The 19,359-nt window shown below is 34.8% G+C and overlaps 2 protein-coding genes across 2 annotated transcripts; one reads left to right on the forward strand and one right to left on the reverse strand.

Annotated features, from left to right (window-relative positions):
* Window positions 1–5,252: 5,252 nt before the first annotated feature.
* Window positions 5,253–13,516, forward strand: LOC132305125 (putative nuclear RNA export factor SDE5). Its single transcript, XM_059802804.1, has 4 exons — window positions 5,253–5,823; window positions 7,445–7,470; window positions 8,108–8,185; window positions 13,397–13,516. The coding sequence occupies exons 1-4, from the start codon at window positions 5,253–5,255 to the stop codon at window positions 13,514–13,516; spliced, it is 795 nt and encodes a 264-aa protein (XP_059658787.1).
* An 813-nt stretch (window positions 13,517–14,329) lies between these two features.
* Window positions 14,330–17,423, reverse strand: LOC132303541 (cinnamoyl-CoA reductase-like SNL6). The gene is made up of 5 exons (XM_059800839.1): window positions 17,233–17,423; window positions 16,953–17,110; window positions 15,126–15,320; window positions 14,670–15,001; window positions 14,330–14,577 (listed from the first exon to the last, which is right to left on the reverse strand). Exons 1-5 carry the CDS (start codon window positions 17,363–17,365, stop codon window positions 14,481–14,483), a joined length of 915 nt encoding a protein of 304 aa, XP_059656822.1. The 5' UTR covers window positions 17,366–17,423; the 3' UTR covers window positions 14,330–14,480.
* Window positions 17,424–19,359: the final 1,936 nt, after the last annotated feature.

The raw sequence follows: 19,359 nt of genomic DNA on the forward strand, positions 1-19,359 counted from the left end.
ACCGGCTCCAAGACTAGGAGAGCCGGCTCTTAGCAAAGAAGAGCAGGCTCTTTCAGTTGGGTTCCAGTTTTTGGTTTTTCTGAGACCTGTTTGGCTACGGAACTTGGATTTTGGGATTTTCAGATTATGGAGGAAGCTATACTTGGGTATTTTGAGGTGTTCTAAGTCTTATTAACCCTTCAGAGAGTGGATTAATGAAAAATAAATCAACGGATGCTCGGGCTTGAACCGTAGACAATTGTTTATTAAACTAGTTTACTGTTTTTGGATGGAAAGGATTTTAAAATTTCTTAAAATCTTAAATAGAAATTCTTTGAGTAAATTTCTCTATTAATCAGGTTCTTGTGATATTAAATAAGCGTGTGAATATTTATATTATAATATGCTTATTTGGAATTAAAGTGGTTTACTGTTTCTGGATGAATAGTACTTTAAATTGCTTAAATCTTAGGATAGCAATTCTTAGTAATGGTTTGACAGTTAATTATGTTACAGTGTTATAAAACTAAGCATGTGAACTCTTATATTCTGTTATGCTTGCTTGGAGGTAATTGGTTTACATGTATAATCTGTAAAATCAATTAATGTATTGTGCGGAGTGGTTTTGATCAAGACTGTTAATTTATGAAATTTTAACAGGCTTGAAATGGAACAATTGGTGCTTATGTTTTAATATTTCTATTATCAATTGTGGATTTTATGGATTAGTTGATAGTTATAATTGTTATTTGTTCTATCAATTGTTGGATGAATTAGATTGTATGCATCGGTATGGGACGGTGACATACTAGGTTTAGATTAGCCCAAAGTGCTAAATCCTACCTATTTTGGAATAAGGGTACGGATTATAAAAATCATAATTCTCCTTATATTTAAGTCTGTGCGGTTGAATAAGCTGAACGACTTACTGAATCTCTTATATAAGTCTGTGTGGTTGAATAAGCTGAACGACTTACTGAATTTCCTATGGATGGATAGGAACGGATTTTAAATATATTATTATGATACCGTGACTTGAGCTTGAGTCTTAGAGTCAATGGTTAGGGAGCGTATATGCAATAGAACGCGTAGCTGGCTATGCTGGTTGAGGTGTATCATGTTAGGCTTAGGTAGTCATGCCCACTCAGGTGCGTTTTGCATGTTACCTTCTACTCAGGTTGAGACCCGTATCATAGTCCAGTGAGAGTCCATAGTGTGGATATATATATATATATATATATATAGACATGGATTATATAGTTATTATTGAGTTGGTTAGAGTGTATATGCGTATCGAGTCTCTGTTTGGATTGTAGTAGGATAGAACTTGTTTGTGGGTCTGACCCACTCCTATTTTTTAGGTGTACGTCAGTTCCAGGTTTGAGCTTATTCGTGCAGAGCAAAGGCGACCACTCATTCTTCCGACGACATAGGAGCTCTATTCATATGGTTTTCTCTTAGCTTTTCAGTTTAGTTTGGTTTTCTTATTAGGGGTCCACAGGATGGATTCCCAAGTTGTACCCTTTGAGGTTTTGGAATTAGATTATTATTATCTGGGATTTTAAGTATTTAATTTTAAAGGATTTTATATTTTAGATTTCTTTCAGCTTAAACTATTATTTCTTAAATTTATCTTATATTCTGTGTTCACTTTAAAATATTAATTGTTGGATATTCCCTCGGGTTTGGGTCTGGGCCTGATCAACCCGTGTCTTGGATCCAAGGGGTATCACACCTTGCTTTTACTGAAAGCCTTTGACCACCACTCTTGCCTTATATCTCTTGTAACCATCGTGTTCCTCTTTTACCCTATACACCTATTTGTTGTGAAGAGCTTTCTTCCCCATGGGCAACTTGGCTAGTTCCCATATTTTGTTGGAGATAAGGGATTTCATCTCATCTTCCATTGCAAGCTCCCACTTGCTAGCATCTTCAACCTGACATGCTTCATCATAGCATTCAGGCTCACCATCATCTGTGAGCAACATATAATCCAAATATTTCCTATTCGGTACATGAGGTCGTGTAGACCTTTTAGGTGCAGGCATAGGAGTTGGAATCTGCGGTGAACTATGTTCTGTGAGTTTTGGCCAAGAACCCTCATCTGTCTGCTCTGCATCAATGCTCTCTGGATCATCATCCAACTCAATAAACTCAGGCTTACTCTGTATAGGACTAGTTAACTGTGCTGCATCTCTATCCCTGTACATCACCTTCTCGTTGAAAATCACATCTCTACTTCTGATGATTTTTTTGTTCTGATTATCCCAGAGTCGATAACCAAACTCATCTCCGCCATATCCAACGAATATGCATTTTAGTGACTTAGGTCGAGCTTTCCCCTAGCATGGTCACTAATATGCGCATATGCAATACAACCAAAAACTTTCAACCATGAAAGATTTACCTCTTTGCCACTCCATACCTCTTCTAGTATTCGATGCTCTAAAGGCACCGATGGTTCACGATTAATTAGGTAAGATGCTATATTGACCGCTTCTGCCCAAAACTGTTTGGGTAGACCCGAATGTATGCACATGGTTCTGGCTCTTTCTGTCAATGTTCGGTTCATCCGTTCTGCCACCCCATTCTGCTGTGGGGTTCCTTACACAGTCCTTTCTAGTCTGATCCCATTATCAAAACAGAACTTCTTGAACCCAGTGTCTTCATACTCACCACCATTGTCTGATCTCAACCTCTTGATCTTCAAACCTGTCTTATTCTCCACCATGGCCTTCCATTTCTTAAACACATCAAATACCTCAGATTTGTGCTTCAAAAAATAAACCCATACCTTCCTCGTGTGATCATCAATGAAAGTCACGAAGTAAGATTTTCCGCCAATGGATGAAACAGTGGTTGGTCCCCAAACATCTGTGTGAACTAAGTCAAGTTTCTCCTTTCTGAGATCTCTGCCACTCTTCTTGAAACTGACCCTCTTTTGCTTGCCCATCACGCAACTCTCACAGAAGTCAATATCAATTTCACGTATGCCTAGTAGTTTCCCATTTGAGTGCATAATCTTGAGCCCTCTTTCACTCATATGACCTAGTCTCTGGTGCCAAAGGTTATGATCTTCTTTATTTTCTGCAACTGCTATAGACCCACAAGCACTAGTAGTTGTGTAGAGAGTGCTAGATTTATTACCACGTGTAATGGTCATAGCGCCTCTAGAAACTTTCCACGAGTCTCCATTGAAAGTTGTAACAAAACCTTCATCTGACAATTGTCCCACCGAAATCGGATTCTTCCTCAAGTTAGGGATGTGTCTCACATCCTTTAACTTCTAAGCTGACCCATTCAACTTGATTTGCACTTCACCCTTACCAACGATGCTGCAAGGCTAGTCATCACCAAGATACACCTTGCCAAGGTTACTCGGTTCATAGCTATTAAATAGCTCTTTATTTGAGGTGCCATGAAACGATGTGCTAGAATCTAAAACCCATGACTCGGCCTTGCTCTCAAAAGAGCATATCAATGCATCATCTGATTCTTCTGAGACAAAGTTTGCTTTAGTTTTTCTTTCGGTTCCCTTCTTTGGAAGTCTGCAATCAACACGGTAATGTCCCTTCTTTCCACAATTCTAACACTCAACGTCGTTGAGATCTGTGGAATTCCTGAAATTTTGAGACTGTGTCCTTCCATTCCTTGATTTGGATCTGCCTCTGTTTCTATTATTGTTGCCCTTCTTCTTGTTTAAACCCTTGCCTCTGCTTTCAACATTCAACGCCGAACCACTGGTGGAAACCCTTACTGTTTGCTTTCTAATTTCTTCAGTCAGAATCATGCTCACAACTTCATCAAACTTCAACTTAGTCTTCCCTGCAGAGCTACTGATCGCTGTAACTGTGCCACTCCAACTCTCGGGTAACTGCCCTAGAATTAGCAGTGCTCGGACCTCATCTTTGAAGTCGATATCAACAGACTCTAATTGCCCAACTATCTCGTTGAACGCATTTAGATGTTCGCTGAACTTACCACCTTCGACCATCTTCATGTTGAACAACTTCTTGATCATGGAGGTGGATGTCTTATCTTCTGATGCCATTACTCCCAATCGAACGGACAGATCTGATCGAAAGACTTTCGGAATTTCGTCAAACATCTTTTGTACCCTAGGTTCTCAACCAAAGGCTCTGATACCAATTGTTAGAGTTGCACTACACAATCAACCGAATTTGATTCCAGTTGTTGTGGCAGAAACGTAAAATAACAATGCACGTTGTTCGAGGAATAATTAAGCAATCACAAAGAAAAAAAAAGTTCACACACAAGAACACAAGATATACATGATTCACCCAAAATTTAAGGCTACGTCCATGGAGCACACCGAACAAATTCACTATGAAAAAAATGAAGAATTACAAGGAGAATTCTCTCTCAATCTCTCTCAATTGCTCTCTCTTGTATTGGCACAAATTTTTCTCTAACTTTCTCACCCTATTTATAGAGTTCCTAAACTTTTCCTACAAGAATTTGCCTCTTGTAGAATCCAAAACTAATAAGGAAGTTAACTCAGATTAGGAAACTGAATTTTCCTTAAACCAATAAGGAAGTTAAAACAGATTAGGAAACTGAATTTTTCCCCAAAATTCAGTACTCTTGAAGTTTCCATATAATTAAATCTTCTTAAAAAATAATTACCTAATCAGACTCCACAAAACCACAACCGAAACAAGAGGAGCAAGTTGATCTATGATAACTGGGCCAATTTGACAGGCTTGTTAATATATAATTTCATACTCACCAGATCAACCAAACATTCCATCATTGGAGTTGAATAAGTGTTTCAGCTGTCTAATTAATGTGTTTGGCTTCTACCGCATACTGGGGTTTCTTAATCCCATCCTTGCTTCCATGATACTAGGTTCCTCCAAACGAACTCGACAGAGCCCTATGTCAATTGCTTTTGAATTGGCTGCACTATGTTTTTTTGCATAACACAATATTCTTGGTTACCCATACTATCACGTCTCTTCCCAAATCTTCTTCATTTTTTATTTATTTTTTGTGCTGCTGTTTTGCATTTGTTATTCATGCTAGCCATATTTAGCTTATTGTATAAATAGCTTCTCATTTCCAATATTTACTTATAAAGTTACAAGATTTTTTTCTCTATCCACATACTACAGTACTAGATTATCATGATTTATGATTTATTTGTAAACTATTAATTAAAAAACAGCATGCAAGTGTTTGGGTGAGCATCCCTTTGTGCTGCTTGATTCACAAATTTATTAAAGATGTTTCTCTCTCTTATGTTGTGAAGGATGAAAACGGAAGGACTTCCCTCAAGCACTTCATATTATGATGATGAAAAAAGGGATTTGGAACAGTTGCTTGAAGCCTTTGGCTCCATGGTTTCGCTGGAGGACATTGCCTCCGCTTATTGTCAAGCAGGACGCAATGTATACACGGCTGGCGAAATACTTTGTAATATGCACGAAAGCAATTCTACTTTTTCATCCAAGAATGAATCGAAGGGTTTAAGTGCATCTTCGGAAGAGTCATCCGACAATATCTTGGACAGGCCAAATTTTGCAGAAAGAAGTTCTATGGAATCAAAGCCAAAAAAATGTTCAGTGTCAATGGGTACTGTTGCAGTTGTGATTGGAAAGGAGTATGCTATGCCCAAGCCTATGGAAAATGAATCGTATGAACTGAACAAACCGTTGAAATTAAATTCAGAGGATTTGCCCATCTCTGAGATTTGGGATGAAAAAATTCCACCATACATTGCAGCAAGGGATGAAACTATGCACAAGGATGTTGAGAAATTTCTGTTTGCAACGCTTGGAGATGGCTTTCAACTTGGCATGGATGTAATTCGAGAAGTTCTTGGTAAACACCCTTAACTCGTGTGTCATCTAAACTTACTAGTGCTGCCAGCATTACAATTTAGTTTCAGCTTCTCTGTGGTTGAGCATGTGACTGGTATTTACGAAATAAATGTGATTTATGACTTGAAATCTATTATCAGAAGTGTCTTTTGGTAGTAGTTAATGCCATGGTTGTTAAAATCGCGATTCCAACTCATAGAATCGTGAGATTTTACGATCCAAATGCCCAAATTGATCCGAATCGCAGGAAAATCGTGGCTTTGGCAGAATCGTGAGTTGAATCGCCGGAATCGTACGTAAAACCGTGGAATCGTATGATTCTATACGATCCCAACGATTCTGAATTATCCATGATTATGGCCTTGTTTTGGGTTTAAGAGTTGTGAAGAAACCCTAAATCGATTATCACAGTGCAACAATTCTATCTCTTTCGCGTCCTCTAGCACAACTCCGAGAAGAGGAAAGATGCCGAGGACAAAAAGAATGCTAGGGTTTTGGTGAAGAAGAAGCAGAGGAGGAGGAGAGAGGGAACAAGAGGCTAAGAGAGCTTACCTGAAAAAGACGATAGGAGCTGCCGCTATGGAATTGCAACAGGGGAATTTTGGTCTCTTCAGTTCGTCTGCGCTGGCTGGGGAATTTCACTCTCAACAGATGGGCAAGTTGAGACTTGCCTAAAAAATATTGGTCTTGGGCTTGTACTTCTCTTGGGCTCTATTTGTTCTATTATACAACTGGGCCAAACGGGCTTTGCAAACTTTAAGTTTTTGAAGCCCAATGTAATATTTACATTTATATAAAATTTGTATTACATTCCAAAAACTAAATAAATTAAATTTTAAAAGAATTTGTTAATAATTTTATATGAACTTATTCTTTTATATATATATATATATATATAGATATATATATATATTTGTGTGTTTGGCTTATTTTTTATTTATTTTGAAAATAATTTCTGTTGAAAAAGTTAGTTTGAATTGTATTTTTATTAATTTGGTAGAATCTTACGATTTACGATCCGATTCTACAGAATCCAAAATGATTCTACTTTGAATCCCGATTTTAACAACCCTGGTTAATGCATAACATCTTGTGCCAATATTTACTTCATACTTGCCTCAAAATTAAGAATGCCCCAGAATTCTATTCAATTGAAATGCCGACATCTCCATAAAATTGTGTTCATATGCTCTGTTATTTATTTTTTATTTTTTTATTTTTGAAGGTTTCATAATTGGTTTCATTTCATCAATACGATTCCGATTCAAGTAGTGTTGAATTTTTATTATTCTTACTTTATGATGCAATCATCACCACAAATTTTCAATGCAGATGAGCAGTGTCTCCTTTTAATTTCTCTTCGGATTTCGTACTATCAATCAAATTTCATCCTCTGTATTCTTGTATGCCCTAGGTGTTACTTTCTCAATTGTTTGCTTTGGTTATTGTAGTTAAACCTTTACATCACTTGCTTAATACGTGAACATAATCAAACTTAAGATGGTACTTGCCTCTTCCTCTCATTCTTCAGATTATAACTGCAATGTTCTTGTTTTCCATATTAAGTTCACTCGATGAGGTTGATATCATATGTAATCATAAATTGTCTTGATTTTTTGCAGGGGTATGTGGGTATGATGTAAAAAAGGTAAGTGCACATTCATTTTAAGATTTCAGGTACTCAATTTTGCCCTCAACTTAATAATTATCTTTCCTCTTTTTTTTTTGGCCCTCGTGGTATTTGGGCTTTGGTAAGTTTAAGTATTTTACTAGTAATTGGCCTTCTGATTCAACTTGTTAAGGTGTATGACTTTCTAGGCTAAGGTGTCTTTTCCGTTGAATTTTTTTTTGTTCGCATACAATGTCTCCAATGTCATCTGTTTTTCAGATGTTTTTTTAATTTGGTTTAGTAGTTAGTACACATTCTTTTGCTCTTGCATGTGTGGCACATGGGTGCGACAAGCCAAAATGCATGCCGTGCACAAGCATGCAAAAGTGTGTGCACTCTGTAGCAGTATCTTATTTTTCAACGTACTTCCATTGTGAATGGTTTTTATTTTTTGTAAAAGTGTCATACAGATGAGGTAACCCTAACAGGACTACTCTTAGTGCTTCTGGAACAGGTGGATGCTTTAATGTAACATAATTTACATAATAAGCATCTATAGGAAAAGCAGGACTGATATCTTCCACTGCTAGAAAACAAAAAATTGGCCAACTTTGTCATATGATATTTTGTTTACCTTTAACTAACTGTTGATCTTTTGTCTTTTGGTGTTCATTAGAGCATGGAGAAACTTGTCGATCTAACAGCATCCTCTTTGGAGAAGAGTGAAGATGTTCTAAGCGTAGGTGCTCAAAAAGTAAGAGTAGTCCTAAACATTCAAGTACCAATAAATAATTTTTGATCTTTTTGCAGATTAAAAAAGGCTGAATGTAATATCAATCCTTACTTCTGTGTTGGTCCAGTGACTAGCTCTTATGTTTATGCATTTGCAAAGAAACTTGATGTTCAAGATTGATGTGGAAAATATAAAAATTGAGTCGAACTGCTACGATCATTTATGAATTGGTATCAATGTTTGATATGTTTGTTTGTTCCTTATGGGTAAGTCACATTCACAAGGGTAAGTCACACTCACACGTCCACTTTGTCTGAATTAGGTTTTGGATGCTCAACCTCCTCTTTGGGAGGTGGAGGAGATACACTAAAGTTGATGCTTGATTATTAATATGAATGTTCTATCAAAAAGAGAAAAGAGAGGAAATACCTAGATTGAGTTATATACATAATTTTTTAAGGATAGTTACATTGGATTTGTCGAATTTCTTGAGTTCCATTTACTTTAATATTAATATCTGGAGATTTTTATAGCTTTCAACAATCAAAATATGATAAAAACTGAAAGCTGAATGTGCATAATGTATATAGGGTGAGAGGCAGAGAGAGAGAGAGAGAGAGAGAGAGAGAGAGAGAGTGAAGCCACCGTCATTCCCCTTGTGGGGCACACCCTGGTCTTTCTATTTCCTTTTTATTCTTATGGTGCTCACTTCTCTATCATTGCCATTCTTTAGGGTGGTTGTTAGAGAATTGAGACAATAGGTTCTATGTAATCTGTATCTTGAGAGAATCCAAGGCTATCTAATGCTAATTAGATCAATACTACAATTGAATTTAATAAGGTCCTCATTCCAGTATTATTTTTCTTTATCCATCTTTTTTTTTTTTTTTTTCCTGTAAGGTCTCTAAGGTAACACATGCAGTGGAATAATATCATTAGGTAAATGTTCTTTATTGGAATCGGTGTTTTCCATTATAAATTGTAGGGTTTTGGTTGTAATATCTATATCTGCTATTTTGTATGATGTCAGCTACCATTGGATGGTAATATATGCATTCTGCAGTTGCTTTGATAGATTGAATGTATGAACATAGTGGTGCATTCATGTATTTGAAAGCTTTGAATTTGTAATCTTTTGGTCATATATACTCAACAAAATCTCACTGTATCCTTGTGGCTTCTTTAAAAAGTTGTGTTGATTTTCATTCGTAGAAATTTCCAACTATACAGTTTCAGGAATGTAACATTGTAAAAATGGAAGTTGCTAAATTTTTGCCACATATTAGTAGTCGAAGTTGAAAAGAAGACATTGATATGGATGGCTGAAATACAAATAGATTAGGAAATGAGTGAATCTTGAAAAGTTAAGAGTTACCATTGCATGAAGATGAATTAGAAAATCAGATCAGATGGGAGATAATGTGCAACAACGAGAGACAGTTGAGGGTACTACAAGAATAAGAGGTCACAAGGAACATGGGTAAGGCAGTGAAAATGAGTAAGATGACCTATGGTGTATAAAATTTGTGTCCCTAGAGTCGGTGGAAGTGAAAGGATCTGTGTAGGCTGTTTGGAAATTATTTATGAATATGCCAAGTAAATTTGTTGAATTCAGATAAACAATTAAATGAATCAAGTATTTAGAGCAAATGCATTGGATACCATGTGTACGATATAGGCATTGTTTTTTATCTTGATGTTTATACTTGTTTTATAGATCTGATTTAAGCTCTCATAGCAGCCTATGGAGAAATGTTCAGACCTGGAATCTCCTTTATGTCAAGAAAAATCGGACCACGTAAATTCGGCTCGAAGGTATGTGTTTCATTTCTAGCATGTACTACTAGCTCATTTCTGGGATCCAGGTTTGCTAAGGAAAAAAGGTCTCTTGTAAATTACTTGCCTTGAATTCCAGACATCCTTTCGTGTTTGTAAATTCATTTCTAGCATGTACTACTAGCTCACTTCGAGTTTGTGTTAATAACTATTAGAAAATGTATTTCTCCCTTGAAGATGTGTAGATATTGCAAAGAATATAGAGAATACGATCACTAGATGCTTGTTCTTTGACTTTTCTGCATGTCTTGGATTTTAACACGGTTTTCTGGGAGTCTCTCTCTCTCTCTCTCGGCAAAAAAAGGATTAAAGTAAAAAATGAAGAGAAGTAAAAAAGTACTATTCTCTGGTGTGGGTGAATTTCGTAACCTTAGGAAAAAAAAGGGTGAATTTCGTAATTCTCGTGAAAACTAATATGAGTTAATTTGTATAATTTATATAAACATATTAACTTGAAAGGAAGTTTCTTCGTATTAAATTGTTGTAAGAGGTGCATAGGCACTGAATATATCAATACCTTGAATCAGTAAACTAGCCCCATATCATGAGTGCTGGAAGCCTGTGATGTTTCTGTTCATGAACCCTTCCTTCTACCAAATTGGGGTTCTTCTAATAGTTAATTGTTTTAGGAAAGGGTAGCATATAACGACATTATAATCTAATATTGGCCCTTTTCATACTGATAAAATTATAATAGTACTTTTTGCTAATTTCCTCTTTGTATGCCTTCGGAGTGAAAAATCTTCTTATATAAGCTAAGAAACATGGATATTCCTGCAGAGTTGTCCGTGTTGGACACATGTTTGACATTGACACTTCCCAAACATTCCTGAACATATATTTATCAAAAAAAAAAAAAAAAAAAAAAAAAAAAAAAAAAAAAAAACAGTCCTGAACATGTATCCGGCACATCATTTGACTTGTTCAAAATTTAAATTTTTAACTTTTAATTTTGGACACAGGGACATCATGTCTTTGACACTCTTGTGTAATGAATGAATCTCGTACGCTTGATACAACTTTCTTGTAGTGTGGAAAGAAGTATTACCTTAGAGAAATAAATTTATGTTACTTTTGGGAGCATCAAATTTCTTGTAGTGTGGAAAGAAGTGTTACCTTAGAGAAATAAATTTATGTTGCGTTTGGGAGTATCAAATCAGCGGATTAGATTTGGAATTGAAACAAATTTAGTTTAAAGTTTTAACTAAATTTCCTCCAATTCCAGTCCCAAACATAGCATAAAGGTTTACATAATATATATAACCATACTTGGGAGAAAAGGTTAAGGACACGAGTGTATGAAGGTTTTAAAGAGAGAGTACTGGAATAAGAGAGGAGTCACCATGATCTATTAAGCTGTATGGAAATATACAAATCTACATACGCACACATATATGATATTCCTTCGTCCTTTCTATCTTTCAGTTGTCGTTTATAATTATAATTCATAAGTTATAAATAAATTGTATACATGTATTATAAAGTAAATACAATGTGACGCTAATACTGATAACTCATTATTAAGTAGATGCCATTTGGTTTATGGCTTAATTTTGCATGAGTAAGTTAAATGTTTATGTACTTCCCTTTTATACTTCTTTTTCCTGCTAAAGTGAATGCTTTCTGGTACATATGCATGCGTCTCTGACTATAAAATGAAGATAAAGAGGATGGTTATCAGGCGCTACGCAAAGCTGCTAAAGAGTATTGGATTACAATGAAAGAATACTATAAAGCTGTAAGTCCTTTCAGAAACTTTCTACTGTGGTCATTTATTTCAGATTTAATATTTTTAGTGTTATTATTCAATCATTTGTATTAACGTGATAATAATGTAATACTTTCAGACTTCAACTGCTTCGCAGGCTGTTGACGCATTTGCTCATGCACGAGCATACAACGAGCATACAAACTTCTAGAAGAGGTATAATTTCTATGTTTTTTCTGTACTGATATTAATGCTTAGATTTGAAAACAATTCCATAGTAATTGTTATTTTTTTAGTATTACACTTTATTATCCTTTCCCCACAAAAAATAATAATATAATAATAATAAATAAATAAATAAGAATTCCTCTGTTTTCTCCTTGGTTATTTTACTCATGTGGAGTGGATATATATCACCTTAATTGGTGGGCTAGAGATATCTTATAAACCATGTGAATGGAGTTTAGCATCTAGACAGTTTGTAATCAACTACATAGCAATGACAATTGACAAGTTACCTTTATTTTGCCATGTGTCATCTATAAACAATTTATATTATGAAAACTTCCACGGAGTAACTGAGTTGGCATAAGGTCTCTGAGCATGACCCAGAGGTATTCTGTTTAATTTATGGGGGTGTCAAAAACCTCTGTGGATTTACCCGTGGTTTACGGGTGATTATGGGTATCTAAAAGAATTAGTCTCGCTTTCCAAAGGGAGGGAGGACACCGTCTTTTATAAAAAAACAAAAATAAGAGTTTGTATTAAGCACATAGTGACACACTTACTTGCACAATTTCAAACTTTCTTGTTATCGGATCTACCATCGGCTGAAGATGCCAAAAGACAGGCCCGGAAATGACTGGTATGATGGTTTTTAACTGGAACTTTCTCTATCACTATTTTTGGCCACTTGGGGACTATAGTTAAGATCACAGCCCCAGTCAAACATGTTATCATATTATTACTTACTAACTCTACTCACGTTAATTAAGTATTAAGAAATTGAGCAGATTTTTTGTCAAGTCTGTAAATTTCCCACCGTAAAACTCAACTCAATAAAGCTTTTTCTCGACCACTTGAGAGGTTGGCTATATGAATTATGTTTTTCTATTCTGCCCTATTTAAGGACGTAGTCCTAGTCAAACCACATGTTCTTTTATTTCATCTTAACATCATCATCTCCAATGTTAATGTTAGGCAAACCACATATTATCATATTTCTGTGACATTTCTTAAATTCTCTGGTACCGGTGGTGGGTGCTGGTGTTTGTCTGGGTTCCCGATAAGCATATTTTACATATAAATAGATGGAAAGACATTACTGAAGCATTGGAAGCATTTTTCTTTACGTGTTATAGTGGAATAATGTAGCAAGTTCAGTTTGGGTTTTACACAAATTAAACCCATCAATGTAACAAAGCTGCATATTCAGAAAGTTTCGGCAGAGGAACCTAAGGTGAACAAGAGAAATGTTTTTGTCTTCTCCATTGGACCCACTATTAGGTATATGTCTAAAAATTGGTGTCTTGGAACCATGTTATACCTATGCATTTGCCATGGTTATTTCGCTCTCCCCATATTTTGTTCAATGTAGTTTGATGGTACATGTTTGCATCATCCTCACTTGTTCAGCTGAGTACTTGAAAGAAGGGGAAAATTGATATAATTCTGAAATTCTTTTGCAGGTTTTGAAGCTTCTGGAGAGAGAATCCATTAAATGGACTGAGGAAGTGGATGGTTGGGTAATTGTGATCCGAATAGATGAAATCAACCCAAAACGTTTGAGCTTTGCTAAAAAGGAGTAACAGATCACCTGTAATGATGTTATTAAGAGCGATTTTAAAAAGTTAAATATGGTAGGTGAAATGGCACGTAAATAAAAAACTTTGAGAGAGAACTAAAGCAAGGATGATGATGATGATGATGATGATGCGTGTCAATTACCCAGGGAGTTGGTAATTTTTTTTTGGATACCCAGAACTCCCTTGGTCAGGTCCCTTTGAACCCACCCTAAGATAACAAACTGGGGATACTGCAACCAGCCCCACAGCTACAGCACAAGGTTAGTCAGGAACTATAATGTAGCGTTGGGGAGTTGAACCCTAGTCATATTAGATTCAAGGCCCTCTCCTTACCGCTGGACCAAATCCCTAGTAAAAATTGTTTGAATTTTTTTTGAGTTGTTCGCAACTTGGGTTGCAATACTTTAGAGCTATGTGAACTTATATCAACGTGGGACAGCAGTATTTGCTTGGGGTTTCGGAGTCAACATTTTGAACCTAACTCGAGTAAAGTCCAAACAACCCACTACCCGACTCATTTACAACCCTAATCGAGAATATTTAAGAATAACTCGTGAACTATGATAATAAATATTTAATTTCAATTTGTGAACCCAACACAAAATGTTCTATCATCCTAACTTAGTAGTATTAGTTTGGTCTCTATTATTGTAGCTAACATCTACACTCAACTTGGATAAGAATGCAATTAATGAATACAGTTCTAACTAAGCAGATATGGACTGATGGCCCTGACACCACAATAAGTGTAGGGCCCGACACTCTTTGGAGTATTGGGTAGGACTCATAATCATTGATAAACATTAAACTAGACAATGACGCATAAACAATGCAAGTAATGTTTATTTTTTATCTATGATTAACAAACTTAGGGGCAACATTGAAGTGTTACAAAAGACTTTGACTATTTGTCAAAGATCAAAACAGCTGGATGATTTATGTTTACACTTTGATGTTCGGCTGTGAATCAGTCCTCCTGGGGCCCACTCTCAAAATCAACCATTAATTTGTTCAGTTTCTTGTTGCTTATCCTCTGCTGGATTATCCTCTTATCCTGGTCGTAACTGTAGAGTATAACAAAGGGCAAATTTACAATGTAAGCATATATATATATTTATATATATACCACCAAATTCAATACTGATCAACGACTGACCTACGAGGTTGTGGGGATGCAAGGTTCAGCATTTTGGCAAGCTTGACCGCATCATCAGTGCGATCAACTACTTGATTAAAACACAGATATCGTCCGTACGATGAGATGTCTTCGTAGGCACAAATGTGGGCATCCACCAAGAAATTGAGATCGACGGTCACGAACAAACCGTCCTCGTACATCTCGGCTGCTCCTTTCAGATACGAGGTGGTGACCGAACGGTCAGTGACCATCGGCAATCCTGCATTGACACACACCATACTCACCCCTCGGTCCATTGCCAAGGCCCAGGCAGTCTTCTCTGCTAGTGTCTTGGAGAGAGCATGCCACAACTGCCCACACAATCCAGGGGCAAAATTGTAAATCAATATACAGAAATGGTTGTGCAAAAAAATGGAATTTATATAAAAATATATACAATATAATAAAATTAAGATTATATTGTATATATATTACCTTGTATTTGCGACAAAAATTGATATCACTCCAATGTCTCTCGTCTAGATCTGATGGTGATGATGAGTTACGATCGTTGCTCCAAACAACGGCGGTTGCTGAGGACGTAAATACCACCTTATAAATGGAGTCTGTTCGGGCACACGCTTCCAATACATTGTGTGCTGCCCTTACCTCCACTTCGGTCATAAATTCCTGAAAAATAAATCACTATTATTAAAATAAATGACTTTTTTTTCTTCAAAATATTACAATTAAATGTCTAATTTTAGGAACAAAAACTTTCAATCTTATATTTTAAAATTATTTGGTTAAACTTAAATAATTTTTACAAATTGCTGATATTTCAAATAACAAAAAGGACAACGTTTAAATTATATTCTAGTGCGAGTCCCCTTCATTGCATAAAAGGTTAAAATCTCTTTTTGCCATCACATCGGTTTGAAAAATTAGTTTTGAAATTTTCAACCATTTATTGACTGCACTAATAAAAATATAAAAGTAAAAAAATAAAATAAAATAAAGAAAAACCATCCTATTAAAAAATGACAAAAAAGGTCTAGGACTTGGAGAAAAACTCATGAGTGCACATCTATGCTTACGTTAATTGATAATTTTATATATTATGGTCAATATCAGACTGAGAAAGAGAGCAACCCCAGCAGGTTGGAATCAAGAAGCAATAAATATTCCACCCTAAATAAATATACCTTACCAATAAAATAAAATAAAATAAATATACCAACCTAAAACAGTAAGACAAACTCTGTATTTTTTTTTTTTTTATAACATCAAAATTTCGTAACTATTCACTTTTTGAATTTATAACTATATGGTAAACTCCCGCCTACTTATACCGATCTCATAATACTGATAGGTAAGCGAGAATTTGCACAAAGACAAACTTGTTCCTAGCGAAAGAGACATAAAGTTAGTCGAGATATAGAAGCCAATATGGAGACAATTATGAGACAACTAGCACAAATGATTTGGTGCAACTGTTTTCTGCCAGCTCGTGAGACTTTAGGGCACTTGTCATTAATTAGGATTTAGGATAATGTTCCCTCTAAAACTAGCACTTCTATATATCATAATCCTAACCAAAAAATTTATTATATTATATTGATACTGACAATTATTATTATTATTATTATTTTTTATTTTTTTTTACGCGCATGTTATATTCGGTTGCATAAGACGCTAGACATAAATGATATAAGTGGAATTAACAAATAGTGCAATATTTCATTCAATTTTTTTTATTGTACTTTGATTTATATTATTATTGATCAAGGACGGATCGATGCTCCCGCTGAATTTTTTTACTATTATGTATCTTTAATATATATATTTTTTGAATTATATACTTAGGAAAATTTTATGTTACTTCCCTTCCCTGGATATTACAAAGAGAAAAATAAAAAAAAAATCACTTTTGCTGCCCCTCACACAACTTCTTAGATCGTTCCATGTTATTGGTATATATATATAGAGAGAGAGAAAAATAAAAAAATGTGTAAAGTTCTTTAATATATTTTAGTTAAAATACAAAGTATAATAAAAGTGCTTTAATTCACGATGGCAAGAGGAATTTCTCGTAGAAAGTTGTGCACCAAAATTATATCGTTTTAATAAAAGTTTGTCATCCATCGACTCATGAGCAAACCTTCATAAACTCTAATTCAATGATTGAAGATACAAGACATGTTAGACCTCACTCATGTATTTCCGTTCAAATTAGTATTCAAATATAGGGGAAAATTAATTATTCATTCACAAAACTAATTACAAGTATATATATATATATGTATGTATGTATGAACGTACATCGTAGTTGGGTTGGTCTTGAGGAGGCTCAAATGTATAAAACAACCCAGAACAGCCCTTCAATGCATCAATTATGCTGTGGTAGTCAAAAGGGTCAGAACGAAAAATCTTCAGCTTCTTGCTATCATAAGAGAGACCATTGAATGGTTGATATTCAACTGCAAAAAAACCCAATATATATATATATATATATATATATATATATAATCAGTGCAATAAATATATATAATTAATATATATAATAAATAAGATCGATAAACAATAAAGGGTACGAGCAAACCATGATCTTGAACCGTGGCATGCACTGTGTAGCCTCTTTGGAGCAGCTTCTGGACGAGGTTTGACCCCAAGGGTCCTGAAGCATCCATGACACATACTGTTTTGGTGTTGTGGTTCAGAGAAGCTGGCGCCATGAGAGAGAAAAAGTTTTAGAGAGAGGAGACGTTTGAGGCTGAGAAAGTTAGATTACTGAGTTTGTATTTAAAAGGGGAAGGAGAGCTATAGCATTTAGATGGCGTGCCTAGTAAATGGTTGGGAAGTGGTTGTTAGCTGTGCGCGTCAGCTAGACACAGAGAGAATACATCTGGATTCTCTCCTGTACAATTCGAGAAAGCCTATAATATCCGATTTATGTTTTCAGGGTACCGTAGACTTTTCCGTGTCATTTTGTGTTCATTATAATAGTTATTTATTTCTTTCATCTCAAAGAAAGTGTTATACTTTCCTTTTTTTTATTTGTCTCAAAATAATTGTTCAAATTTTTTTTTTTTTTTCTTTTCAAGTAGTATATATCACATATTTCTCTATATGTCTAAAATTTTAAATTTGAATATTCAAAATTTAAAGAGAAAATTAGTAACTTTTTATGAAGACAATATATATTTCACATGTTCCCTTAAAAATTATTATTTTTTAAAAGTAATACTTAAATTAAGACGGAAGGAGTATTTTCTTTTTTAACACATTAATTTAAATAAAATATATTAATTTAATGTATTAAAAATAGATATAATTGTGTTAAAATATTTTATAACACAATTAATAATGATTTAATAACTGAATTCGATACGGTGGATCATATGACATGAATTCGATCTTAAATTACTACTTTAATCATAGTTTGTCGTATTGATCAATTCGTAACTCTTTTTTAAATGTTCGATATCATTACAAATTATCAATAATCGATTGATTCGATCGATTTGTATTAATATTCATTCGAATCCGTTATACTATATAATTGTAAACTATACTAATACAATGTTGTACAGGACGGAAGATCGGGGCTAAAGAGCATGCATTTAAGAAGTATTAATTGATTGATAGGAGGGGTTTGGTGGGGACGTGTGTTGTTGGGAGGAGGATATCCACAGCACCACAAGAAACACCTAATTGGGAGTAATTGCTAGTAGAAGTCTAGAAGATCCCTCGCTACCACTTGGTTAATTTCTTATAAAACAAAACTCGAAATATATATATAATAAGAAGTGGTCCAATGGCAGGTGAGGACATAAACAAACATAAGAAGAAACTCATCTTCAATTTTCTGAAACCGACATAGGCTTACACTGTACAACTGTAAAGCTTTTTACATCTGTGTAAAAGAGTTGGTACAATTATTCACATCATCAATTTGACATCTACTTTTTATATCTACATGTATTGTTTTTATTACACACTGTTTTTTTTTTTTCTTCCTTGAATTTCTGACCTCGTACAGGGAAGTAGGGTTTAGGGCGGATCACCAACCACTTGACTATTGATATCACCGAAGGTTTCAATACTTACACTTAATTTAATCTTGTCATATGAATTATACAGATTAAAATGAGACTTACTAGATTAAAGTCTCACCACTTCTTACCTGATTTAAAGTTGGTTTGACTGCTTTATTTATGCATTTTAATTTCAATATTGTTAACAATTGATAGTTAGAGTACTTGAAGTCTATTGATGATAATTGGGGACTCCAGCTTATGAACCTATCTATACATGGAGTATTTATGCATTTTTTGTTTTTTTCTTTCTAAATTTATGTGGTTTGATAAGGGAAATTTTGTTATGAAAATCTCAAAAGTATTTTATGATGTGTTCATGTATTGGTCCAGGTAAATCCATTCTATATAAAATAAGAAATAAATAAATCGAAATATTACTTTAATGAGATTGATACGCTTAGACTCTATATCATGTTTCTAATATCGTGTTGAATGATGTCATCTTCGCTCTTAAAGTGGAGTTTCATTCCTAGGACAACAATGAGGTGGTTTGTGATGGGAATCTCATTCTCCATTTTTGTTTGATTTTTTCACTCCATAAATGCTCTAAAATTGGTCGGGTTTTTCAAAACAGCCCCTATTTTTGTTCTCCATTTACATAATTAGTTTTCCAAAACTGTCCCAAACAG

Source organism: Cornus florida, unplaced genomic scaffold (assembly GCF_030987335.1).
Source record: "Cornus florida cultivar Cherokee Brave unplaced genomic scaffold, ASM3098733v1 CherokeeBrave_3.0.0_Hap2_Chr04, whole genome shotgun sequence".
Taxonomy (NCBI): domain Eukaryota; kingdom Viridiplantae; phylum Streptophyta; class Magnoliopsida; order Cornales; family Cornaceae; genus Cornus; species Cornus florida.